This window comes from Ipomoea nil, unplaced genomic scaffold (assembly GCF_001879475.1).
Source record: "Ipomoea nil cultivar Tokyo-kokei standard unplaced genomic scaffold, Asagao_1.1 scaffold2480, whole genome shotgun sequence".
NCBI lineage: Eukaryota > Viridiplantae > Streptophyta > Magnoliopsida > Solanales > Convolvulaceae > Ipomoea > Ipomoea nil.
In genome coordinates this window covers 4,385,809-4,413,498 of record NW_017618908.1, presented here as the reverse complement: position 1 = coordinate 4,413,498, position 27,690 = coordinate 4,385,809, and the positions used below count along the sequence as shown (strand labels likewise).

At 33.0% G+C, this 27,690-nt stretch overlaps 1 protein-coding gene across 1 annotated transcript in view; it reads left to right on the top strand.

Moving 5' to 3' along the window:
* The window catches only part of LOC109153033, a 28,190-nt gene extending 1,514 nt beyond the window's left edge, over positions 1 to 26,676 (top strand). The window contains exons 4-30 of the mRNA XM_019300763.1: positions 2,677 to 2,799; positions 3,014 to 3,116; positions 3,930 to 3,964; positions 4,085 to 4,183; positions 10,476 to 10,562; positions 12,709 to 12,867; positions 13,007 to 13,078; positions 13,432 to 13,550; positions 14,313 to 14,426; positions 14,526 to 14,571; positions 14,740 to 14,805; positions 15,566 to 15,603; positions 18,210 to 18,228; positions 18,664 to 18,710; positions 18,796 to 18,941; positions 19,373 to 19,449; positions 20,262 to 20,384; positions 20,516 to 20,618; positions 21,953 to 21,987; positions 22,104 to 22,202; positions 24,445 to 24,531; positions 25,078 to 25,239; positions 25,384 to 25,455; positions 25,667 to 25,785; positions 25,947 to 26,060; positions 26,160 to 26,205; positions 26,376 to 26,676. Coding sequence (XP_019156308.1) covers positions 2,677 to 2,799; positions 3,014 to 3,116; positions 3,930 to 3,964; positions 4,085 to 4,183; positions 10,476 to 10,562; positions 12,709 to 12,867; positions 13,007 to 13,078; positions 13,432 to 13,550; positions 14,313 to 14,426; positions 14,526 to 14,571; positions 14,740 to 14,805; positions 15,566 to 15,603; positions 18,210 to 18,228; positions 18,664 to 18,710; positions 18,796 to 18,941; positions 19,373 to 19,449; positions 20,262 to 20,384; positions 20,516 to 20,618; positions 21,953 to 21,987; positions 22,104 to 22,202; positions 24,445 to 24,531; positions 25,078 to 25,239; positions 25,384 to 25,455; positions 25,667 to 25,785; positions 25,947 to 26,060; positions 26,160 to 26,205; positions 26,376 to 26,459 — 2,394 coding nt within the window. The 3' untranslated portion in view covers positions 26,460 to 26,676. The remainder of the gene's footprint in view (positions 1 to 2,676; positions 2,800 to 3,013; positions 3,117 to 3,929; positions 3,965 to 4,084; positions 4,184 to 10,475; positions 10,563 to 12,708; positions 12,868 to 13,006; positions 13,079 to 13,431; positions 13,551 to 14,312; positions 14,427 to 14,525; positions 14,572 to 14,739; positions 14,806 to 15,565; positions 15,604 to 18,209; positions 18,229 to 18,663; positions 18,711 to 18,795; positions 18,942 to 19,372; positions 19,450 to 20,261; positions 20,385 to 20,515; positions 20,619 to 21,952; positions 21,988 to 22,103; positions 22,203 to 24,444; positions 24,532 to 25,077; positions 25,240 to 25,383; positions 25,456 to 25,666; positions 25,786 to 25,946; positions 26,061 to 26,159; positions 26,206 to 26,375) is intronic.
* Positions 26,677 to 27,690: the final 1,014 nt, after the last annotated feature.

Here is a 27,690-nt window from a genome sequence, read left to right as displayed (position 1 = left end):
AAGAGTCCAAGAGGCTCGCATGGGTAGCTCAACTGGTCATAGAGGTGAAAATTTGGAAGAATGACCAGGGATCGAGTCTCACTCGCGGCAGTGTGGGAACAACCTCTCAAAGTCGCGGCAGTGTGGGAACAACCTCTCAAAGTGAGGGGGGCTCCTTGTGCGCAGTGAGCACCGGTCTAGCCTTTGTGATTAATGTTCAGTTGAGTCACCATGATTTACAACCTCCCACCGCTCTGTCGGGCCGGGGTGTGGGGGGCTCTTAGGGTTGGGGTTCAGCCTTCTTTTGGAAGAATAAGAGCCCAAGAGAGTTAGGCTTATAATGGGTAGAAAAATGGCGGTCAAATTTTTTAATCAAATGAATGGCTCAGCCGCTCTGTCGGGCCGGGGTGTGGGGGGCCCTTAGGGTTGGGGTTCAGCCTTTTGGAAGAATAAGAGCCCAAGAGAGTTAGACTTATAATAGGTAGAAAAATGGCGGTCAAATTTTTTAATCAAATGAATGGCTCAGATTGATCTACTATGGCTCAGATTGATCTACTATACTAATAAGAGCCCGAGAGAGTTAGACCTATAATGGTTAGAAAAAATGGCGGTCAAATTTTTTAATCAAATAAATGGCTCAGATTGATCAGATTTTAATTTTTCCTTAAGATTTCCTAATTTATCCTTAATGAATGTGATTTTCCGTTAAATATTATCTTTTCCGTTAATTTCTGTTAGTTCACCGTTAACTTACTCATTGATTTTAATAAGAATTTAAAGGTCTTAGGTTCAAACCTCATCCCAATCAAAGTTGGCATAATTAGTACTCTATTTTACTCTTATTAAATTAAATTAAAAATTATAATTTAGTAGCTACAACAAAAAATAATACATATCATTTTTAATTTAGAATTATGTGTCTACAATGCCTTTATTCAAAAAAAAATTATTCATTATCAATAAATTAAATAAGAGAAATAATTTTATTAGTTATATTGTCTTTATATTTCTCCAATGTAAAAATTCTTTACATTCAAATTCATCAATTGATTATATTCACACATTGTCTATTACCTTTTTTTGTGCACTATTTTTTTAATTAAATATCAAAGTTATAATACAAAATAATGCTATATATTTATTTACCAAGTATTTTATTAATACCATGAAAAAATAAAAAAAATATAATTAATAAAGCTAATCATATTAATTACTTGAAGGATTTGTTGACAAAGAGACTATTCAAATCACACAACAAATTGAAGTGAGAACAACTTCGCAATATCCTTGTTTGACAATCAGCAGTTAGCGGATTATATTAGCGAATTTGACCAGCGAATTATATCAATGGTTGGTAAAAAGATATTTGAAAAAAATTAGTTGTTTAGATTAACATGTAAAATGACCTAAGGGTATGATGATATAATAATAATAATAATAATAATAATAATAATATAATAATAATAATAATAATAATAATAATAATAATAATTGTTTTAAAAAATAAAAAAATAAAAAATATAATTAAGTCAATCATATTAACTACTTGGGAGATTTATTGACAAAAAGAGTATTCAAATCACACAACAAATTGAAGTGGGTAACTATCTCGCAATGTCCTTGTTTGACAATCAGTAGTTAGCTCTTCAATATTAGTATATACGGAGTATTTAATAATTTATGCCCTAATTTTTATTTTCTCTCCCTTTTGTCCTGTATTTGGTTTCAACCATACCTATACAATTATTTTATTGACAACTATAATCAATCTTGACTATATTATCTTGCATTTGTAAACTTAGAATTGCTTATTTAAATACACAAATTTAACATTCAATTATCTATGCATGAACAATTCCAATATAATCTTGCATTGATATACTTTAAAATACTTATTTAAAAAAACATTGGGCATTATCTCAATCGCGCAATGCGCGTAAAAAACTAGTATATATATATAAGTTCAGATAAGTTTCTAAGTATTTTACCTACTAATATATTTAATTGGGATCAACTATTATGTAGTGTGATAACACATTTGTTACGTACCATTCTAAATGGTTGGTAACATGATCAAACTTCTGTTGTAGGATAAATATTACATTGTAAAGAATCATGAGTGTTTAAAAAAACAAAATTGAATTTTTTTTACCAAGTTTGCATTTAAGGCGTTAGGTATGAGTAGTTTAGTACCTTTAATTTCTAATTAATTAGAGGTGGCTTTAATTTCGGGTAGGGCCTCGCCTAAAGGAGGTTCTAGTATAGCTTAATTATCAATGTCATTTTTGAATTATTAGTGGTGTAAATGTTATTTTTCAATTTTTAAAATGGTGTATATATTGTCCAACCTATATCATACGCGGAGAAATTGAGGGACAACATTTACACTACGGGAGGAACAATATGTGTACCGTTTTGAAAATTGAGTGGTAACATTTACACCACTGATAATTCAAGAGTGACATTGATAATTGACATATTATAGAGGGACATAAATTATAATTTTTTCAATAGTTACGAAATATTCAATTATTAAAATTTACACTAATGAAATGCATGTGTATTTAGGAAAATTGTAAATGATATAATAGACCCAATATTTGGAGACTTTTTTTAAAACTTATTAGTCAAACATAGGAATAAATTTAGGTGATTATAATTATTAATTGAATTTTATTGGTGACAATAAATTGTTAGGTGGCCAACTTTATTTTTTTGGACTTACCGGTTGGCACGGGATTTTCATATGCAACCACTCCCCAAGCTAATAGCTCGGATAATTTGCAAGCGGCTAACCATGGTTATCAGTTTATTCAAAAGGTAATTAATTAATTACCCAAGGATTAACCAGGGAATAGTTTTCAAACAAAAAAAAAAAAAAAAACAGGGAATAAATCTTATATTCCTTTTAAGTTTTTATTTATTTATTTATTTATTTTTAAAATATATTCCTTTTAACTTGATTCTCATAATATATTCTCAACTTTGCATCATCAATTTGTAAATACTTTGATTTTAACTTTGTGATTTACAGTGGCTTGATTTGCACCCAGAATTCGTAAGGAATCAATTTTACGTTAGTGGAGACTCATATTCTGGTATTACTGTTCCAATGATTACTCATGTTATATCAGATGGTAAATTTTTAGAATTTTTTTTTATTATAAGTTCTGCACGCACACATAATCGTATATTTTATAAGAATAATTAGAATTAATATCAAATTTAGTACTCGATTTTGATAAATTTTTCATATCAAATTTTAAACAAATAATTTCACTACATTTTTGACATTGACTTTTATGATTTTACTAAATTTAGTCATAATTTGTCACCCTATTATCAATAGTAATAACCCTTGGTGTGTTTGGGAAACCATATATGGTAGCTACTTAGTTGTGGTATTAATGTGGGTTGACCCGGCTCGCTACACGATAAGCTTGAAATTGACGAGTTTTAACGGGCAAAATTTCTTTGGTCCTAACCTACTCCATGTGAATTGGTGGGCACACGGGCTAGTTAAAAAAGATTTTTTTTTTTTAAAAACATTTAAAAAGACAAAATTTATTTATATTACATTATATACTATATTTTAATATATAAATATGACTTTTTCTTTTCAAAAAAAATGTATTTTAATATATAAATAAGAAAAAACATATAAATTTAAATTTATATATACTATGATCTGATGGATAATAATTGATGATTTTTCAACCCTAACCCGTTTTTCTTCATGGTGACAAATAATTGAGGGTTGGATACTGACCGTGGGTGTTCACCTCCTTTCTTTTCAAATTTTTTTTTTTTTTTTGACTATTTTAAATAAAATTATTTAAGCCAAAATGTAGTGAAATTATTTATCTAGAACTAAAATTTAAAAATCTATCAAAGTCTAGAATTAAACATGATATTAGCTCATACTAATTATAAGGGTTGTGGAACCTTAGGAATTGAGGCAGGAATTACTCGGATTAATCTTAAGGTAGATCATTATTTCAACTCATCTACATACATTCCCTTTCTCTTTCCTCCCCCCACCCCCCCCCCCCCCCCAATATAGTATATACACTCAATCCGATGTCTATTTTGGGGTTCCATGCAGGGATATTTACTTGGGAATCCAGTAGCAACACCAAATGATGATGATTATAAAGTCCCATTTGCACATAACATGGGACTTATTTCTGATGAACTCTACGAGGTAAATTACAATGTCTTAATTTGATTCATTCTCAAAGTCCTTGTAGTTAAGCGGCATGAAGTGACTCTTCTAAATGGAAGGTTGAACAGATACTACATGTCATTGAATGTGTACTGACCGAAACATGAGGCCGTTTAGTTCATGGAAAATAAATTACCAAGAAGATTGATTACATTATTTGTTTGGCGGAAAAAAATGTACTTGGAATAATAAGAAAGCTCTATGATGACAAAAATTGTCCTACCAAGTGATCAAAGAATTTTTTTTTTCATGAAAAACAAAATACCAATAATACTTGACAAAGAAAACCTCAAATTTGAGGAATTTTACTCCCTTTAAAAAATGAATTCCAAGAACCAAACAAGAGAAAATAATATTTTTTTTCAAATTTTACAAAATTGATTTCATTGAAAAATATTTTCCATCCAACCAAACATGCTACCTCTAGTGGTTAGCAAATGGTGTTGATGGCTAATTGTTAACTTATTGTCTTAACTTTTTTTTTTTTTAAGGTCAACCAATGCAGTTGTATTTATAGATAAACTGAAATAGAGTCAGGTGGGACACCGTCCCAGTACATAGTTGTATCATAATCAAAAGCCGTAGAAGCTAAAGTGTGCGTTAAATAATTCTGCGATCTAGGAATGAAACTAACTAAGTAGAAAGTAAAGGTAGATATGCAGGCTCTGCATCCGTCAATAGCGTAACCAATGTATGAAAGGGGCGGCGCACCTGCTGAGGATAAATAGCTCTGAAGAGTCTGACAATCTGTATAAAGCTCAATAGACAGTTCTCCACGTGCACGTATCCATGAAAGGGCTTCCTTGCATGCATACGCCTCAGCCATGAGTAGGGAGAAGCAATGTGACAAGGGTGCGCTGTATGCTGAGATATATCCCCCATCCGCGTCTATGAGTAACGCCCCTACTGTGGCTGAGTTGTCCGCATGGTAGTAGCCTGCGTCGACGTAGCATTTGTTCGGCCGTGGTATAGGAACATGGGGGGCGCCGGCAGCGAAGATGGCGGAATCACTGGCTGGGCAGCGATGTGAGCTGCTGTCGGCAGTGGTGGAGCGGAGTGAGACGGCTGGACAGAAAGGGCAACTCCCGGTGGCGGCATTGGTGCTGACGTCGGCGGCTGGGCAGTGTCGGCGCAGGTTCCCTTGGCTGATGTTCGCCTCGGTGCATTGGCGTGGACTTGCCGCCATGCTCGCATGGTGGCTTCGGCCATAGCTAGCACCTTTCTTGGAAGTGGTAGGCATGCATCCCATACGGCTCCATTTCGTGCTCTCCATATATGATATAATATTGCAGCTGTGTAGATCATTCCATCAGAGTCTAGAACATTTAATATTTCACTAAATGATTCATTAAAAAATATTTGTCATAATATTTGAGACTGGAAGGTTGGATAGAGCCCATATGGAATTAGCATATCCACACAATACCAATGAATGCATAATGTCCTCATTGATGATCCCACACATGACACATAATGGATCAACCTCTACCCACTTTATAAGCAAGTTATTGGTAGTTAGAAGGATATCACTTATTGCTCTCCATAGAAGTGTTTTTCATTTGGGTGGAATTTTAAGTTTCCATAGGGCGAGCCATTTTGTGAAAGCATTATTAACATTATTTCCATAATTCCCAACAATGAGCATGTAGCCATTCTTAACAGAGTAGCATCATTTGGGGTCCCCATTCCAGTACCACATATCATCATACTCCGGGGAGATCGGTATTTTCAAGATTCTAGGCATATCATTTGGTTGGAAAATATCAGCGAGCAAATGATGGTCCCATGTACCTGTAGTCTGATCAATTAAACCTATCACTTTAGCATTGGCTAACTGGGGCGGCACCTCTGTCTGAATCATAGGGTCCTCGTCATCTTGGAGCCAGGGGTGTCCCCATATTAAGGTAGAATTTCCATTCCCAATACGCTGTCTTACTCCACTACAAATTAAGCCCTTAGCTGCCATAATACTCCGCCAATAGTGACTAGGATTATTTCCTAGACATGCATCATAAAATGAGTCTTTAGGATAGTACCTAGCTTTGTGCACACGAGACACCAATGAGTCAGTGTTAGTAAGTAGTCTTCACGCCTACTTACCGAACAGTGCCACATTAAATGCTCTCAGATCTTTAAAACCTAGGCCACCACAGATCTTTAAAACCCAGGCCACCATACTTTTTAGGGATGCATAACTTATCTCATGCTTTCCAGTGAATTCCACGGTCAGTTCCCGAACCCCACCAATAACGATTCGTGAGTCGCTCAATGGCAGTGCACACATATATAGGTAGTAAAAACACACTCATCGAGAAAGTCGGCATAACTTGAGTCACACTTTTCAACAATATCTCTTTACCTGCTTGTGATAGCAATTTTTTATTCCAAGACCCAATTCTCTGTCTGATCTTATCTTCAACATAGGCAAAAGCTCTTTTTTATTTCTTCCAATAAAAGATGGTAAACCAAGGTATTTTCCAAAATTAGGTGTTTGGGCTACCCCCAAATTTGCGCCACATCTCCCTTTTTTACCGCCCCTGTATTTTTGTTGTAGCATATACTGGATTTATGATAATTAACCACTTGTCCAGATAAATTCTCATATATTGACAGGCAATTCTTAATTTCAGCAAAGAATAAATGGGAAATAAGGGAGCGCCTCTAGCAACTCTGCATCCATGTATTGATCCCCTATTTTGTGCTTGTTGCAACAACAAAGAAAGGCCTTCGGCACAAATAATAAAGAGATTGGGAGATAATGGGTCTCCCTGTCTTAATCCACGGGTGGGCGTGATTGAGTCACTACGGGAACTATTAACCAGAAAAGTATATGATACTATAGACACACAAAGCATAATAAGTTCAATCCATTTGTCCTCAAATCCTAAAGCCACAAGCATACCACGTAGAGAAGACCACTCCATACGGTCATAGACCTTAGCCATATCTAATTTGAGAGCACTCCAGCCTACAACCCCACATTGTTTCCTGTTCAAATAATGTCATACCTCAAAGGCTATTAGGATATTATCAATAATCAGTCTACCAGGTATAAACGCACTATGCGAATCAGATATAATATTATCCATCAACGGCTTCATTCTGTGCGTAATCATTTTAGCCATAATAACCCTATAAATCACATTGCTCTGGGCTATAGGTCTAAAATCAGAAACCAACTTTGGGGTATTCTTCTTCGTGATCAACACCACATCAGTATCATTCAGACCAGAGGGGAAGGAGCGCGAGTTTAGACAATCCACAATAAATTTTGAAATATCCCCACCCACAAATCCCAAAAATGCTGGTAGAAACCCAGATTTATACCATCTGGGCCAGGTGCTTTATTAGGAAACATTGTAAAGAGTGCATCTTTGTCTTCATCTATTTCAAAGGGTCGTAAAAGTGATTCATTCTGTGTCTGGGTTACTTGTGGGATAACATTATCAAATAAAGGCTCACCATTCATAAGATTACCAGTGCAGAAGATTCCCTTAAAATAATCCAGAATAACATCCTTCATATCCTCCCCTTCCACCCACTCCCCACAGCCGTTCATAAGTCTAGATAAAGTATTCTTTCTTTTTTCAATGAGAGGCATATCTGTGATAGAATTTTGTGTTTGCATCAGCATCTTTGAGCCAGTGTTGCTTGGCTCTTTGTCTCCAGTACACATCCTCCTAGGTCTCCATACGGCACATGGCTTCCTCCAAATGTTGGAATTCCGCCAGGGAGGCTGAATCAGTGCGCCCTCTCAGATGCTGTTGTTCCTTAGGGAGTTGCATGATTTTTTCACCAAACTTGTGATAGCGGTCGCCTCCCCATTGGGCCAGATGATTCCCACAGTGTTCAATACAATTTTGTGTGCCTTCATTCCTCCCTTCACCCCATGACTTAACCACCACAGTCCTGCACCCTTCATCATATAGTCATGCCATTTCAAAACGAAATCTTTTTCTTCCTCCACCCCCCTTGGTCCATAATCGCGGATTGCCAGGAAGATGGCAGAATGATCAGATGTTCTTGTTAGTAAATTGGAAACCCTAGCCCCAGTAACAATATCGCACCAGTCATTAGTAGCAAGCACCTTATCCAATCTTTCCTCGATTCATCCAGCCGTACCCTTTCCCTTTTCCCACGTGAACTGATAACCATTCATAGGTAGCTGAGACAAACCACACTGCTCAATAGTCTCTCCAAAACTGCGAAGGAGATTATTTGGATGCGGGTTGCCTCCTCTCTTCTCATACTGGAATAAGAGATCATTAAAATCACCCACCATGATCCAAGGTAACTCAGACCGTGCTGCTAACGATTTCAACAAATCCCATGATTCCATCCGCTTAACTTGATTGACTATTATTGGAGTTATGATATTTTGGTACACCTAATTATTAGGGGTGTGCATTTCAGTTTTCAATTAAGTTTTTTTTTTTTCATGTTCGGTTCGGTTTGAAAGAGTTCAATTTTCGCTCAGATTTCAGTTTGATTTGAGAACTCAGACATTCCTTTTTTTTTTTTTTTTTTTGCACACAATTATTTATTTATTTTCACTAATAATTTAAATTTCAAAATCTAAACAAGCCAACAATGCATATTTCATATTTCTCAATATAAAATAAGTCCAAATCAAACTGACCTCTTTACTTGCATCTGGTGTCCGACAACAACATCACAGACTTGTCGACTCACAAAGAAAAATTGAAAACAAATAACACTTTTGAAAATTTGGGTTAGAGAATTGGGGATTTAGTGTGTGTGTATAACGATCGATTTTTCGATTTGATTTGATTTATAACTGAACCGAACGGAAACCATTCAGTTTATAAAATTAAGAACTAATTTATTTTTAATAATAAATTAAAATCGAACCGTGTTTAACTCGACTGGAATAATCCATTGAAAGGCCTGCTTCTACCAATTACCATATAGTATTGGTTGGTAATAGGGATGACAACGAGGTGGGGGCGGGGAGTATACTCCCAGTCCCTGACCCCGCCTTAGGCGGGTTAATTGGAAATATTCTCCAACTCCCCATCCCCGATCAACTCCTAGTCAAAATGTTAAATTAATGTAATTTTTAATTAAAAAATTTTAAACCAAAGTCATAATTTCAAAAATTAAAATACTCAAATCTATATAATAATTAATCGGGACGTGGCTGGGCGGGGAAGAGTATCCATGTTCCCGTCCCTGTTTCCCAAAAATTTTTCTCACCCCCATTTTCATCAAGGAATGGATCAAAGATCCCTGTTGGAGACGGAACAAATTGGTAAAATTGCCATGGACATATGTCACGTGGCTAGAGCAATCAGCAATCAGAGGAATATTGTTGGAATTAACTCTTAAAAAAAATATGAATTAGACTTTTTATTGGGTTAATGAAATTGGGTCTTGATGAGCCCTGATCTTTTAAGTCATTGAACTTAGATCATTTCCCATAAGCCCATAATCCCATCACTTAGTGTGTGTTTGAAAACTCGGACCATAAGCCCATAATCTCATCACTTAGGGTGTGTTTGAAAACCCAAAAAATGATTTCTCAATGTTTTGAAAGATGGAAAATTTAAAGTCAACTGAAAATGAGACATTGGTCAATGCAAAATGGGCTTGTTTTCCGGAGAACAACTTCCCCTTTTCTTAAGGGGAAGTCATTTTCCGGATGTTGACTTCTTCCTTTTCTTCACTTTCCCGCTGCTTCATCTTCTGGCTTCATCTTCTTCAACTTTCAGCGTCCTGCCGGAAACCAGTGAGCACTGGTTTTCTGCTTTGGTTTCCGGCGGGAATCTGGTTTCCGGCGAAAACCAACGGTTTTTATTTATTTATTTTAAGATAAAAAAACTCATCTGGTTTCCGCGCGAAAACCAATGAATATCCTTTTTTATTGCTTTTTTTTTTAAATATTATAGGATTATGTTGAAAATTATTTTAGTATTATTATTATAAATATTTTTATATTCTAAATAAAATAGTTCAAATATTTATTTATATAATTCTATTCATTTTTCAGTAAATGAACCAAACACACCAATGCAGTTTTCAAGAATGTAACCAAACAACGGAAAGGAAAATATTTTCGGGAAAATGACTCATTTTCCAGAAAACATTTTCCAGAAATTATTTTCCTGCTTTCTAAACGAACCCTTAGGTTAGTATCTCTACATGCATGCTAGTATAATATGATTTGCGTTTATATTTTCTTTCATCCAATCCATCTATGTTGGTATTTATATATAATCTTGATAATATTGCAAATCTCATTCTTAAACAGTCACTAGTTAAAACTTGCAAAGGAAAATATCAAGATGTCGATCTTCACAATTCGCAATGTTTGAAGGATACTGAAACTTTCAATCAGGTTTGTTTAATTATTTTTCTAGAATAATTAATACTTTATATCTCATGCGAAGCTGCTTGTGCTGATGTGCTCAGATGACACCTCTGTGGCTCCTCTTGAGAAAAGGTCACAGGAATGAATCCCAGTGGCATATATATATATATATATATATATATATATATATATATATATATATATATATATATATATATATATATATATATATATATATATATAATAAAGTTCAAATGCGGCGGGGTCTTCCCGTGCGGCGGTGCGGCGGAATTTCAGAATACACCAACAGTATTAACAATATGCACCAACAGTGTAAGAAAAACACACCACAAGGAAATGCAATAAAACATCACAAAATACACAACAGACTCAAAAAAATACACCATATAACTCACCACCCCAATGGTGTATTTCCGAATAGTGTATGGTGTTTTTACTCACACCTAATGGTGTGTGTTTGGTGATGCGGGGCTCTGTTTACTCTGTTTTTTGTGGTGTATTTTCCTAAGGTTGATGGTGCATATTTGTTGAACTATTGGTGATGCCGCACCGTAAGACACCGTCGCACCTGAACCCGCCTATATATATATATATATATATAGAGAGAGAGAGAGAGAGAGAGAGAAAAATTACACTTTTGGTCCTATGACTATATGGGGGGTGGTAATTTCAGTTCGTGACTTTTAAAACTAACAAATTTAGTCCTTTTAGTATGTTTTTTTTAGCAGATTTGATCCTTCCGGCCAAATCACAGGCCAAAAGTCACCGGAAAAATGTAAATTATTTTTTATTATTTAATTATGAGGACAAATTGGTCATTTCCAAGTCATTTCTTCTTCTTTCTCTTCGGCTTGCCTTCGAAAATCCCGGTGTCCTGGGATATTCGTGAGCTTCGAACGCCATGAACTGTGGGCGGGGAGATGAATGTACAGACGATAGATATATATAGGTAGAGAGGGGGAGGGGTGGGTGGTGAGGAGGATAGGTGGAATTGTGGATGGAGAGATGCGTGGCTACATAGTATACGAGGTTGTCATGCAAAAGTGCAAGAAGGCAGGGGATAGTGGTGGCAAGTTTAGCAAGTCTTCGTTCATTCACGCCAAATCAATTCCTTTCCAAAAAAATAAATCCAAGCACAAGGTTGCGATCATAGCCACAACGTAGCATCGGCGTTTTTGGTCATCATGGCTGTAATGGCGGCCTCAATCGATTTGCGTGTATAGGAAGAGAAAACAAAGCAGGAAGAATAACACATGGCTGTGCGGCGCCGGTCGTGATGTTCGAGAATTTCAGCGTAGAGATGGTGAGAAATCACGAAATGCAAGATTCTTTGAGTCAATGTATATATGTACATATATATATAACATATATATATATATATATATATATATATATATATATATATATATATATATATATATATATATATAGCCCCTATATATTAGTGGAGTCGAAGAGAAAGCTTCATCTACCACTAAACAAAGTATCTTAGCTTCATTCAATGGAGGGCCCTGCAACCTGGATTGCCTATGCAGTAGCATGGCTATCCACCATTGCACTTATCTTCCTTGCCAAACATCTCCGCCGGAGAAAGCTTCATCTACCCCGGGTCCTAAGCCATGGCCATCATCGGAAACTTGAACCTCATCGGCACCCTCCCTCACCGTTCCTCAAAACCATGGACATCAACTTCGTTGGCAGGTTAGAATTTATATCCGATAATTTCCTGGAAAAATGACACATATTATGACCAATCTGTTCATTTGTAATCTGTTCCCGATACTTGAGCGCCAACCAGCAGTCGTAGTGGTACACGAGGACGGCGCCGGGATTTTCGAAGGCAAGCCGAAGAGAAAGAAGAAGAAATGACTTGGAAATGACCAATTTGTCCTCATAGTTAAATAATAAAAAATGATTTACATTTTTTCTGTGACTTTTGGTCTGTGATTTGGCCGGAAGGACCAAATCTGCTAAAAAAAAGCATACTAAAAGGACTAAATTTGTTAGTTTTAAAAGTCACGAACTGAAATTACCATCTCCCCTATAGTCATAGGACTAAAAGTGTAATTTTCTCTCTCTCTATATATATATATATATATATATATATATATATATATATATATATATGTCTTGATGTTATGTAACTTTGCAGTTGATTAGTGGAATATATGCGGCCCACATTCTAGAGCCAATATGTCTTGATGATTCAGCTTCTGCAAAACTTACAAAATCATATGGTTTGAGAAGATCAGTCACAGAGACGTTCAAAAGGCTCAGGAATCCCACTCTACTTCCTGGCATTAAATGTCGGGTGAGACATTCCTCTGTTTCCAATTATTTATTTATTTGGTGTGACGAGAAGAACCCCGTGTACACATAGTAAACCCTACTTTATACATTTATAATATATTTATTGAGTTTGAGTTAGCGGACTAATAATGATACTGTAGGATGATTGGTGTCGGCTATGTGAGTATTGGGCTAATGATCAGAGTGTACAAGAAGCCTTGTATGTTCGAGAGGTAAACTTTTTACTTTGTAAAATGTAATAACCATTGTATGAAGTAAAAATACATGAATAAGGCTTTCAGCAAGTTAGGCAACTCAATTAAGTTGGTTGTTGACTAACCACAAGATTACAAATTCAAACTCCCAACAAGAGTAACTTATTGACCTTCTTAATTTGAACTAGTCAAATATAAAAAACCTAGATTGGTTTACCTCATTGTGGTCCTTTACTGGGATTTACCAGTTACATATCATTGGATAGTGACTGTGTGTTTCGTTCATGACTCAAAAAAAAAAAAAAAAATACGGAGTACATTAATATGTAAAAGAAGTAAAAATCTAATTATAAATGCAAATTTGATCACAGGGCAGTGTTGGAAGATGGGAGAGGTGTGCTTCAAATTTGCCTTTCACAAAGACAGTTGATAACACAGTACCGTATCATGCAAGTCTTAGCACAAAAGGCTACAGATCTCTTATATATAGGTCGGAATTACTTTAACAATAAAACTTTCTTAAAAGCATCCATAGTAGTTTAATTCTTTTGCAATTTTTAAGAGTTTTTATAAGAGTTATTAGGAAAGAGAAGGTGAGAGGGGAGAGAAAAAAAAAAAAAACAAAACAAAACAAAATTGAATTAAAAAAAAAAAGAATAATAATAATAATAATAATAGTGCGTCAGACACGCTATTCCACACGGGCGCGTACAGTTGGCTATGCGCGAACGCGCACAACATTTGTTGCTTCTATTGCTCCGGTTACTGTTCCATACCTTGGTTTTTGTAGAAAGAACAGTTTTCTTCTCTCTCCCTTTCTCTCTCTCTCCATGCCATAACCAATTGTACTATGATCTCCAAATTCTCTTTTAATGTAGATGCTCTAAATTGTTAGAAGGATTGCTTGCTAACCATTTATTAAAAAATGATAGTTGAAACTTTGCTAGTGTCTTATTATTAGATTTTTTTTTCAAAAAAAAAAATTGATATATGTCGATTGAAACAGATGTTGATAGTATTTAGTACAATCAAGTAAATTATATCTGGTTGTAATGGGAACTATTGTTACTGATGCTTAATAGTATGATTAGTATCCCATACAATTATGTACAACTTATATGATTGTACTGACTTACCACGTATTATAAGCATCATTACTAATAATAATCGGCAACATAGAAAACCATGTTATTGTTGTTATTTACTAACACAATTTACTTTTAACATATTTTGAATCAAATATAATCTGTAGTGGTGACCATGACATGATAGTACCGACTATTGCAACCGAAGCATGGATAAAATCTTTAAATTACTCGATTGTGGAAGAGTGGCGTCAATGGATGGTTGAAGGTCAAGTAGCCGGGTAATTTCTGTTAAATTGACTCTACCTTCTAGTAATTGAAGTGATAATAATTTAAAAAGATGAATGTGACATACCACTATATATTATGCTTTGTTATAGATATACCCGGACTTACTCTAACAGGATGACATTTGCCACGGTGAAGGTAACAAATTTTGGATTCCAAATAGCAATGATTTATTCTTAATCTTTATTGTTCTTTTTCTCCTTCTCTCAAATACTGTCGATTGAATTATTGAGTTAAGCCCGTGCAAGTTCTTAATCGTTATTGATGTTAAGTTGCATTGTTGTTTTGGCGTTATATTTCTTGTAGGGAACTGGACATATTCCTCCCGAGTGGAAACCTTTGGAATGTTTGGCTATGTTCAATAGGTGGATAGCTTATGAACCTCTTTAATTTATGAAACATCTCGAACGTGTGATATTCAAGACGTCAACTCATCAAGTAAATTTTCAAATGTTTGGATATTGGCCTGTTTGGTAAAATAGTTAGTCTATCAGTTACTTTTGACTTATTTGATCACTATTAGTTATTTGACTTGGTTAAACAATCAATATGAGTGTTTGATTAATTAGCTTTTTTGTAACAATTTATTGCTCTAAAATGTTAAAAATAAAAAAGTGTTCAAAGTAGTTTTTTCGATAAGCTTTTTGAAAAAGTCATTTTATATGTAATCGCTATCAGCTAACAGCTAATTTACCAAACATTTTTCTACAATCAACTAATGATATCAACTAGTCAAACTCACTAACCCAATAAGCTCACAGCTATTTACTAAACACCGCCACCCTGTTGTATCCAGACATTTGAAGAGAAAAATAATATATAGTTGCGCTATAAATGATTTTCAAATGTCTCGCAACTATTATTGAGACATTTGAAGTCTCAATTAACAGCTATTGGAAGGTATGGATCACAAGTCTCAATTAAAACTTACTTTTACAGGGCGTTTGGTTGGAGAGATTTTAAATTCCCTTCCCACTTAATTCCCACCTAATTCCAAAGGCCATTAAATTCCGTAGTTTGGTTGGAGTGAATTGCAATTCCATGGAATTGCAATTCCCCCATTTTCATGGAATTAAAATCCCATGTCCCCCCTCTGGAATTTTCATTCCTGGGAAAAAAAGATAGTGATGAGTCAAAATTACCCCTTCCTTTTTTTAACCTAAAATTAATGTCTAACAACAATAATTGACATTTTTGACATTATACTACTTATTCCCTTTCAATTCCCATGTATACCAAACATTGGAATTGAAATTCACAGTAATTCTATTCCTGTCAACCAAACACTGAAATTTAAATTCCCACTTTATTCCCAGTAATTCAACTCCCATGAAATTGCAATTCCTTTCCCACATAATTCCCCCCTCCAACCAAACGCCCTGTTAGCGGTCAATAAACTTGAGTTATAAAATAATTAATGGATTTTCGTACTTAAAAGGAAAAAAAAAAAGAACATTTCAATTATCTAGAACATGGATATATTTTACATGTTTGGTAAAATCTTAACACGGTCAATATAGTAGCCCGTGGTTCAACAACCACAAACGCATATTTTACTTGAGGTTTATTATAACCTCGAAAGGTAAGGACATATCTCTAGGAACATTAACATATTTTGCTAGTATGTAGTGTAATCCATTAATTGTATTGACATATTAGTTAAATCCGGGGTAGTTAATTAACATTGTTATTTTTGTGTATTCAAACCTAAAAACTCGTTATTTGCCAATAAATGCAGTTTGGATATGTTTACCCATTTTGGAGAAAAAAATAAAGTAGTTAACAACAAGTCCATTTGAATTACCTTTCTTAATGCTACAATTCGGAAATGCGGTGGGAATGCAGCATTGCCATGCTAATGCAGCATTAATTATAAATCAAGTGTACTTACTACTTATGGGTGTTCCCCTTCTAGTTTTATAAAAAAAAAAAATAAATTATAAATCAAGTAATGCTATACTTGTATTCTTTGTTACTCCTGACATACATCAATTGGTCTTCAAAAAAGAAGATCACAAACCACAATTTCTATATTTTCTTTTCCCATCCTTCTAATGAAATCAATATAATACATAATACATGTGATAATATATACGAATTGGATATATATTCACCCCATAATTAGGTACTAAAAACATAACTATATACAGAGTAAATGTTATGGGGCGAATTGAAGAAGACAACAAATTGAAATCGAACTGAACCATATACTATGGCAATCAAATTGAAAGTTTTCGGTTATGATTCAAAATCAGAACCCAATATTTGAATTTTCGTTTATTAAAATTGTAAACTGGAAAAAAAATGATCTTGAACCGTGAATCGGAGGTTCAAATCAGAACAACTACTAGCATTAGCTTAAAATTAGAATTATAATATTTGTAAATAGTGTATGTTTGTTTTCGCATTTATACTGACTCTCACATATAAGTATATATAATCACAATTTGGTTTTTATTTTGAGCCGTCGATTCACGGTTTCGGATCCAATTTGAATTACTAGTTCAAACTTTCTTTTAATTTTTTTAAAATATTTTAAATTCAAAATTTAATGTATTTTAATTTTTCAATTCAGAACATGAACTGGCAGTTTCAATTTACGATTTCAATAAACTTTAAATATCGGGTTTCGGTTCTAAATTGTTATCATAACCTTTATGTTTGGTTGCTATAGTGTCTGTTTGGTTTGAGCCAAATCGTGATTATAATTTATTGGAGAAAAAATAAATGAAATATTTATTTTAAGAATAAATATGTCCATTTAATATATTAGAAAAAAAAACTGTCACTTAAATAATTAAGAAGAAAAAATTTTATAAGTATATAACATTGGAAGAAAAAGTGCCAATTATCCCTTATCTAAAATTTTGATACACAAAATTATCTAAAATTTTGATTATATACAATTATGTCTCATCCTTGTCAGATCTACACAAAAATATCAACAGCCCCAATAAATGTGATGGGATAGAAAAGAAAAAGTAAATTATTGTGTGGACCAAGATTGGAGAGAGACTTAACAAATAGAGAGCAGACAAAGTTCTCACAATAATTAAGAAATTGCGCTTTACAAGAAAAAAAGTAAAATGATAGTCAAAAAATTAATAATGTCGCTGGGCCCTGGTCAGTGGTCACATAAATTGCAGTTAGCAACTTAGCACATTAATAATTTAATTTAGACCCCTAATACACAAAAAAATAAATATGATGGGAGTCTCAAAATTAAACACGTTCAATTTACAATTTTATGACTTTGAAAGTGAGTTCATAAAATTTAGAATATAATTTGATGAGGTTGGAAAACACATGTCAAATAGGTCCATTTACTACTGTAAATAGATAACTTGTTAGCAACCTGTAAAAAAAATTAATTGAACAAATTTAGCTGGTAATAAGTGTGGTTAATTAGACTTTAATTTAGTTTGTGGTGAGAATTGAACACTTTACAGTAGTAGATGAGTCTATTTGACACTTGTGCGAAATAAAAATAATAATAGTAATGTTTTTAGTTCTTGAATTTTATGATAATAATAAATTTAAGTTATGTATTACAAATATTGCGGAGTATCATTTTTAGTATTCAAATTGTTCGTCCAATTAATTTTCTATTAAAATTTATTGTTATTTTTCCAAAACTCTAATTAATTAGAGCCCCTAGTTAATGAAATTTCAATTTTTAAAAAAAAAGTTTTTCCTAAATTGTATTTCAACTCCAAGACTTAATAGCAAGAAATATATGCTCTATTAGTTAAGATCAAAAGATAAGTTTCACTCAGAGCGCATCTTCAATTAAATGTTATCAAATTTTTTTCTTAAATCAAAGAAATGTATGCTCAAATGCTCAATGACCTTCATTATATTATCAATGTATTAGTTTTGTCATATAAAATTTTTAAAAATAATGGTGATGGTTAGCACATACATAACGAAAAGACTGAAAACTAGAATTGTTAAATGTGGTGATACTTATAACACATAAATTGAATCCATTATTATTATTATTATTATTATTATTATTATTATTATTATTATTATTACTATTATTATAAAATAAAACTCGAGGATCAAAAGAATAGCATAAAAGGCAACCTTTTTCCTCCATCTTCATAATTAAAAAAGTAGAAAGCCACAATGAAATATACACTCTGCAATTGCCATACATTTTTTCTTCTTCTTCTTCTTCTTCTGCATCTTTCTCCAGAATTGGATGCATGCGGCTCCATAGTTAAGTCGCTTCCAGGATTTGAAGGACCACTCCCATTTCACCTAGAAACCGGGTAAGCTATTTTTGCATTATATCTTTTAATTAAACTAAGTTAGAAGATTAATGAACTGAATTTACTTCTTCATTATATTCTGCAGATATATAGGCGTGGGTGAATCGGAAGAGGTCCAACTTTTCTACTATTTTATCAAGTCAGAATCAAATCCAGAAGAAGACCCTCTTTTCCTTTGGATCTCTGGCGGCCCAGGTTGCTCTTCCTTTTTCGGAATTGTTTACGATGTTGGTGAGATGCCAAATAAGGCAAATATAATTTAAATCCTTTTTTTTATTGTCAATTAGATTATTATTTCAAATGAGTGGTTATTGTTTGTAACCGTTGGTGTGAGTTAGATTATTTAAAAATGCTTTTGAAAAAGTATAAAACAGATATTACATTGTAAAAAAAAAAAATTCAGCCCGCACTGGCTTAGTTCATTACTTCAGTGGTGACAGTGCAGGAATTTTACTCAAAGTGGACAGATCCCTTTTACACCAACATTTGACATTATCTACTGAGTGATTAAGCCATGTGATTTACATTTCCTTCCAAATTACACTCCTATAGTTTAGACTTACTCTAAACACTCTGATCTAACAATTTTTTTTTTAAATCCATTTTTGATTAGTTAAGTTTGATTTGTTGGTCCAATAATGGTGCTTGAGTGAACCGTGCAGGGCCGATGAGTGTTGATGCAGTAGACTACAATGGCAGCCTGCCCACTTTATCATTCAATCCTTATTCATGGACAAAGGTGAATCTCAACAATTATACTCCCAACTTCTTAATTTCTTTTCATTTTTCTTTTCCTCTCGTGAAATTAATAAAACATCCGTGACGAGAATATATAAATTCAGATAATTTTTTCAGTATTTTACTTAGTAATATATTCAATTGCGATCAACTACTATGTAGTGTGATGACACATTTGTTACCATTCCAAATGGTTAGTCACATGATTAAATTTCTGTTGTAGGGTAAATATTACATTGTAAAGAATTATGAGTGTGTAAAAAAAAATATTTAATTGATTTTTTTTTACCAAGTTTCATTTAACGTGTTAGGTATTAGTACCTTTAATTTCTAATTAATTAGAGGTGGCTTTAATTTCGTCCCCTAAAGGAGGTTCTAGTGTATAGCTCAAATAGAAATAAGGGAAAATTGTAATTTATGCATCTTCATAATATGTTAATTATTAATATTACTTTTAAATTATTAGTGGTGTAAATGTTGTCTTTTAATTTTTAAAACGGTACATATATTGTCCATTCCGTACCATACGGGAGAAAAATTGAGTGGTAACATTTACATCACTAATAATTCAGGAGTGACATTGATAATTGACATATTATGGAAGGACATAAATTACAAATTTTCCAATAATTACGGAATATTCCGTTATTAAAGTTTACACTAATGAAATACATGAGTATTTAGGAAAATTGTAAATGATATAATAGACACAATATTTGGAGACTTTTTTAAAAACTTATTAGTGAAACATAGGAATTAATTTAGGTGATTATAATTATTAATTGATTTTTTTTGGTGACAATAAATTGTTAGGTGGCCAACTTTATTTTTTTGGACTTACCCGTTGGCACGGGATTTTCATATGCAACCACTCCCCAAGCTAATAGCTCGGATAGTTTGCAAGCGGCTAACCATGGATATCAGTTTATTCAAAAGGTAATTAATTAATTACCCAAAGGATTAACCAGAGAATAAATCTTATATTCCTTTTAACTTGATTCTCATAATATTCTCGACTTTGCATCATCAATTTGTAAATACTTTGATTTTAACTTTGTGATTTACAGTGGCTTGATTTGAACCCAGAATTCGTAAGGAATCAATTTTATGTTAGTGGAGACTCATATTCCGGTATTATTGTTCCAATGATTACTCAAGTTATATCAAATGGTAAATTTTTTGAATTAATTTTTTATTTCTAAGTAATGCATGCACACATAATCGTATGTTTTATAAGAATAATTAGAATTAATATCAAGTTTAGTCCTCGATTTTGATGAATTTTTCATATCTAGTTTTAAACAAATAATTTCGCTACATTTTGACATTGACTTTTATGATTACTAAATTTAGTCATAATTTGTCTCCCTACTATCAAATCATAATTTGTCTCCCTGCTATCAAGATTCCATGAACCAAACGCCTCCTTGGTGTGTTTGGTAAATCATATTCATATGGAAGCCATTTCCATGAACCAAACGCCTCCTTGGTGTGTTTGGTAAATCATATTCATATGGAAGCCATATATGGTAGCTACTTAGTTGGGTATTAATGCGGTTCGGCCCGGCACGTCGCACGGCAATCATTATTGTATGGACCATGTTTTGTATACTGTAAAATAAAGTACATTCAATACAAAAGTAATGTACACTCAATACAAAAATAATGTACATTGTATTAAGGGGATGTACATTATTTTTGTACCGAGTATACATTATATTGTATAATGTACATTCAGTACAAAAAAAAATATATTTAATATATTAAAAATATACATTTTATTATGGTTCATATAACATTGTATGGATCATGGCCCACACAATAATTGCCGTCGCCCGGTAAGCTTGAAATTGACAAGCCTTGGCGGGCCAAATTCTTTGGTCCTAACTCACTCCATGTGAATTGGTGGGCACACGGGCTACTTAAAAAAAGATTTTTTAAAAAAAAAACATTTAAAAAGACAAAATTTATTTATATTACATTATATACTATATTTTAATATATAAATAAGAAAAAACATATAAATTTAAATATACTATGATCTGATGGATAATAATCCACTCTAACCTTTTTTTTTTTTTTTTTTTTCTCACGGTGACTCAATGACTTAGCAGAGGGATATGTCTACTTTGGACATAATTTCTACATTGTCGTCGCTGAAATTTGAACATTAGTCTCTTCTCTTAAATAATGCCTACTAAACCATTGAGCTAAACCCATGCGAACAATAAACAATCATTTTCTTCCAATTAGAGAAGATGACATTTAAAATTTACATATCTATTCTTGGAATTAAATATATGACAAATGACTGAGGGTCAGATAATCGTGGGTGTTTCCTTCCTTTCTTTTCAAAAAAAAAATGACTAATTTAAATAAAATTATTAAACCCAAAATGTAGTGAAATTATTTATCTTTAACTAAAATTTAAAAATCTATCAAAGTCGAGAATTAAACATACATGATATTAGCTCATACTAATTATAAGGGTTGTGGAACCTTAGGAATTGAGGCAGGAATTACTCGGATTAATCTTAAGGTAGGTCATTATTTCAACTTATCTACATACAGTTTCTTTCTTCACCACCCCCCCCCCCCTTCCCCCCTTTATAGTATATACACTCAATCTGATGTCTCTTTTGGGGTTCCATGCAGGGATATTTACTTGGGAATCCATTTACGACACCAAATAATGATGATTATAAAGTCCCATTTGCACATAACATGGGACTTATTTCTGATGAACTCTACGAGGTAAATTACAATGTCTTAATTTTATTTATTGTCAAAGATTGGTCAAGCGGTATGAAGTGATTCTCCCAAGTGGGAGGTCATTGGTTCGAGTCTTAATGGAGATGATATTGACTCGTTGGGCTTCAGTAGGTTAAGAAAGTAAATATGAACAGATACTACATATAACATAGTCAATAGCACTCAAGAAACAAAAATGATTCATTGAATGCGTACGTAGAAACAATTATAACTTTTAATTAATTATAAAGTATAAATCAAATACGATGCTCAAAAAATATTTAAAGAGAATGAAATTCTTAGAAAATAATTTACCAAGAAGATTGATTTCATTGTTTGGTTGGTTAAAAAAAAATATTTAAAATATTGATTCCATTATTTGGTTAGGTTTAAAATTGCAAAGATAATAATGAGTATAAAGACCAATATATATACCCCTACACAATAATCAAAAAGGGTAATTAACTAATTAAGAAAGTTCTATGATGAGGGCAAAAATTGTCCTACCAAGTGATCAAAGAAAACTTTTTTCATGCATGGAAAACAAAACACCAATAATGCTTGACAAAGAAAACTTTTTCCTCAAACTTATGGAATTTTACTCCCTTCGAAAAACGAATTCCATGAACTAAACAAGAGAAAATAATATTTTCCTCAAATTTTATGAAATTGGCTTCATTAAGAAATATTTTCCATCCAACCAATTAAACATGCTGCCTCTAGTGGTTAGCAAATTGTGTTGATGGCTAATTGTTAACTTTATTGTCTTAATTTGTTTGACTACTATTGGAGTTATGATATTATGGTACACCTAATTATTAGGGGTGTGCATTTAAGTTTTCGGTTAAGTTTTTGTCATGTTCGGTTTGGTTTGAAACTTTAAAGAGTTCAATTTTCGCTCGGATTCGATTCAATTTAGATTTCAGTTTGGTTTGAGAACCCAGACATTCCTTTGTTTTTTTTTTGTTTTTTTTTTGTTTTTTTTTTGTTTTTTGTTTTTTTGTTTTGTTTTGTTTTGTTTTGTTTTTGTTTTTTTTTTCACCAATTATTTATTTATTTTCACTAATTATTTAAATTTCAAAATCTAAACAAATCAAACTGACCTCTTTACTGTGTTTGGTGTCCGACAACAACTTCACAGACTTGTCGACTCACAAAGAAAAATTGAAAACAAAGAATAATTTTGAAATTTGGGTTAGGGAATTAGGGATTTAGTATGTGTATATAACGATCAATTTTTTTATATGATTTTATTTATAACTGAACTGAACGAAAACCATTAAGTTTATAAAATTAAGAACTAATTAATTTTTAATAATAAATCAAAATCGAACCGTGTTTAAGTCTGCTTGGATAATCTGAATCGAAAGGCCCCCTTCTACCAATTACCATATAGTAGGTAATAGAGATAGTAATGGGGCGGGAGCGAGAAATATACTCCCTATTCCTATCCCCGTCCCCGTCCCAGGCGAAAAATTGAAAATATTCCCCAACTCCTTATTCCCGATCAACTCCTAGTCAAAATGTTAAATTAGTACAATTTTTAATAAAAAATTTAAAAACCAAAATCATAATTTCAAATTTTAAAATACTCAAATCTATAATAATTATTCGGGACGGGGCTGGGCGGGGGAGGGTATCCCTGTCCCCGTCCCGATTTCCCAAAAATTTTCCCATCCCTATTGTCGTCAAGGAGGGGATCGGAGATCCCCGTTAGGAACAGAGCAGATTGCCATTTAGGGCAATCAGTAGACTTATATTGCACTTTTAAAAAAAAAATTATAAATATGAATTATATATTTTTTTTAATAATTGGGTCTCGATGAGCCCGGATCTTTAAGCCATCAAACTGAGATCATTTTCCATAAGCCCATAATCTCATCACTCAATCATTATTGTGTGAAACATATTTTGTATACGGTAAAATAATGTATATTCAATACAAAAATAATGTACATTGTATTTAGAGGATGTATATTATTTAATTTGTGTACTGAGTGTACATTATATTGTATAATGTACATTCAGTACAAAAATAATGTACATTTAGTATATTAAAAGTGTACTTTTTGTTATGGTCCACATAACACTGTGTAGACAATAATTTGCCTCCATCACTTAGTTTAGTATCTCTACATGCATGCTAGTATAATATAATTTGCGTTTATATTTTCTTTCATCCAATCCATCTATATTGGTATGTATATATAATCTTGATAATATTGCAAATGTCATTCTTAAACAGTCACTAGTTAAAAATTGCAACGGAAAATATCAAGATGTCGCTCATCACAATTCGCAATGTTTGAAGGATACTGAAACTTTCAATCAGGTTTGTTTAATTATTTTTTCGAGAATAATTAATACTTTATATCGATCTCATGCCAAACACCTTGTATCACATGACAACTCTGTGGCTTTCCATGAGGAAAGGTCAAAATAATGAATCCCGGTGGCCGAGTATTGACTCTTTAGACTGTAATAGATAGAGAAATATTATATTAGAGTCAATAGTACTCAAAAAAAATAAAAATAAAAATAAAAACTTTCTTATCTCATTTTAATTGTGTATTTTTTGTTATATTTATTCATTAAACTAACACTTCATTATTTGTTTAACATTTCTAATAAAGATTGACTGTGTGTGTGTGTTTAACGGGTACTTTTGAGGCCAATGATCTTGCATGTGGTCATGTGGTATGAAGTGGCTCTCTCAATGGGAGGTCATGGTTCGTTCCTCAGTGGAACTTTCAATAGATTGAAAAAGTATATATGAACAGATACTACATTGTAATAAAGTCAATAGTACTAAAAAGAAAAATATATTTTTGAGGTAATTTCAAATATATATATGTCTTGATGTTATGTAACTTTGCAGTTAATTAGTGGAATATATTCGTCCCACATTCTAGAGCCAATATGTCTTGATGATTCATCAGCTTCTGCAAAACTTACAAAACCATATGGTTTGAGAAGATCAGTCACAGAGACGTTCAAAAGGCTCAGGAATCCCACTCTACTTCCTGGCATTAAATGTCGGGTGAGACATTCCTCTGTTTCCAATTATTTATTTATTTTGTGTGACGAGGGAAACCCCGAGAGTGTACACAAAGTAAACCCTACCTTATACATTTATAATATATTTATTGAGTTTGAGTTAGCGGACTAATAATGATTACTGTAGGATGATTGGTATCGGCTATGTGAGTATTGGGCTAATGATCAGAGTGTCCGAGAAGCCTTGTATGTTCGAGAGGTAAATCTTTTACTTTGTAAAAAATAATAACCTCCGGTCTTGTGGTCCTTTACTTCCGACTTTGTGGTCCTTTACCGACTAGAGTTACAAATCGGGATTTATCAGTTGCATATCATCGAATAATGACTGTGTTTCGTTCTGGACTCAAAAAAAATTATATGAATAAGTAAAAGAAGTAAAAATCTAATTATAAATGCAAATTTGATCACAGGGCAGTGTTGGAAGATGGGAGAGGTGTGCCTCAAATTTGCCTTTCACAATATCAGTTAGTAACACGGTACCGTATCATGCAAGTCTTAGCACAAAAGGCTACAGATCTCTCATATATAGGTCGGAATTACTTATATGATATTGTACTGATGACTTACCACATATTATAAGCATCATTACTAATAATCGGCAACATAGAAAACCCTGTTATTGTTGTTATTTAGTATATACTAACACAATTTACTTTAACATATTTTGGATCAAATATAATTTGCGGGCAGTGGTGATCATGATATGATGGTGCCATCTATTGCAACCGAAGCATGGATAAAATCTTTAAATTACTCGATTGTGGAAGAGTGGCGTCCATGGATGGTTGAAGGTCAAGTAGCCGGGTAATTTCTGTTAAATTGACTCCACCTTCTAGTAATTGAAGTGATAATAATTTAAAAAGATGGATGTAACATACCATTATATATTATGCTTTGTTATAGATATACCCGGACTTACTCTAACGGGATGACATTTGCCACGGTGAAGGTAACAAATATTTGATTCCATATAGCAATTATTTATTCTTAATCGTTATTGTTCTTCTTCTTCTATCAAATACTGCATACTGGTCTGAACCATTGAGCTAAGTCCGTGTGGGCTCTTAATCGTTATTGTTGTTAAGTTGCATTGTTGTTTTGGCGTTGTATTTCTTGTAGGGAACTGGACATATTCCTCCCGAGTGGAAACCTTTGGAATGTTTGGCTATGTTCAATAGGTGGATAGCTTATGAAAGTCTTTAATTAATTTATAAGACATCTCTAGCGTGTGATATTGAAGATGTCAACTTATAATAATTGTGCAATAAATGATTCATGTGAGCTCGTTTCCCACGATGAGAATTGTAATGAATTGTATTAACAGTGATGAATTACAAGAGTACAAGACCTAAGTATATATACAAGAGGAGACTGAGGGAGAGAACTGTAATGAATTGTATTAGCAGTGATAATTACCAGATAGGACCTAAGTATATATACAAGAGGAGATCTATGGAGAGAACTGTAATAAATTGTATTAACATCGATGAATTACAAGAGTACAGAAACTAAGTATATATACAAGAGGAGACAGAGGGAGACTAGCTAGGATTAGGAATCATAAGCAGACCAGAATACATTGATATCCTAATACCCACCGCTGCTAGTTTCTGTATTTTATTCTTCATCTAAATTTATTATAATTAAGTAATTGTTGGGACCAAAAAAATTTGGTTTAATTTAAAGATAATTATAATGGAGAGAGATGATATTGAGGAATGATGTATTACAAGTTTAACTTCACAACTATTCTTCGATATGTAGATGCCTTAAGCATAAACTCTAGCAACTATTGTCATTGTTTATATCTTAATTAATTTGGTGCATGTACGATTGCTTATTATATTGTAAAGAAAATTAAATACCTATATTAATTTCCGTCTTGAGAAAAAAAAAAAACCCAAAAAAAAAAATCAACTAAACAACATTGTGTCAATTATTTAATTAATAGATTTTGTATTGGTCTAGTAAATGACTTGTTACGAACATTGAAGGTTTTGATTTGGTTTGACTTTGGACTTCTTGTACGTAGAAGTGTACAATTTAGTTCTCAAAGTTATGCAATTCTGAATGTATAGTTATAAAGTTATGCAATTGTGGATTTATAGTTATGAAGTTATGGATGTGTAGTTATGCAATTCTGGATGTATAGTAATGAAGTTATGGATGTGTAGTTATGCAATTCTGGATGTATAGTTATGCAATTTTGAATTTTTATTTTTTTTAAGTCGACGTCAAAACGACGTCGTTTTTGCATCCGTGAGCAGATGCACAACATAACGACTCCACTAAATAAGAGTTATACCATCTGGGGTCTTCCGAATACAGTGGTTTTGTCACGTTTAGTCCTAAACTTTCAAATCGATCACTCGTGGTCCTTCGACTTTCAAATTGTTACCATTTGTGGTCCAAGTTAACCATTTATGGTCCTTCA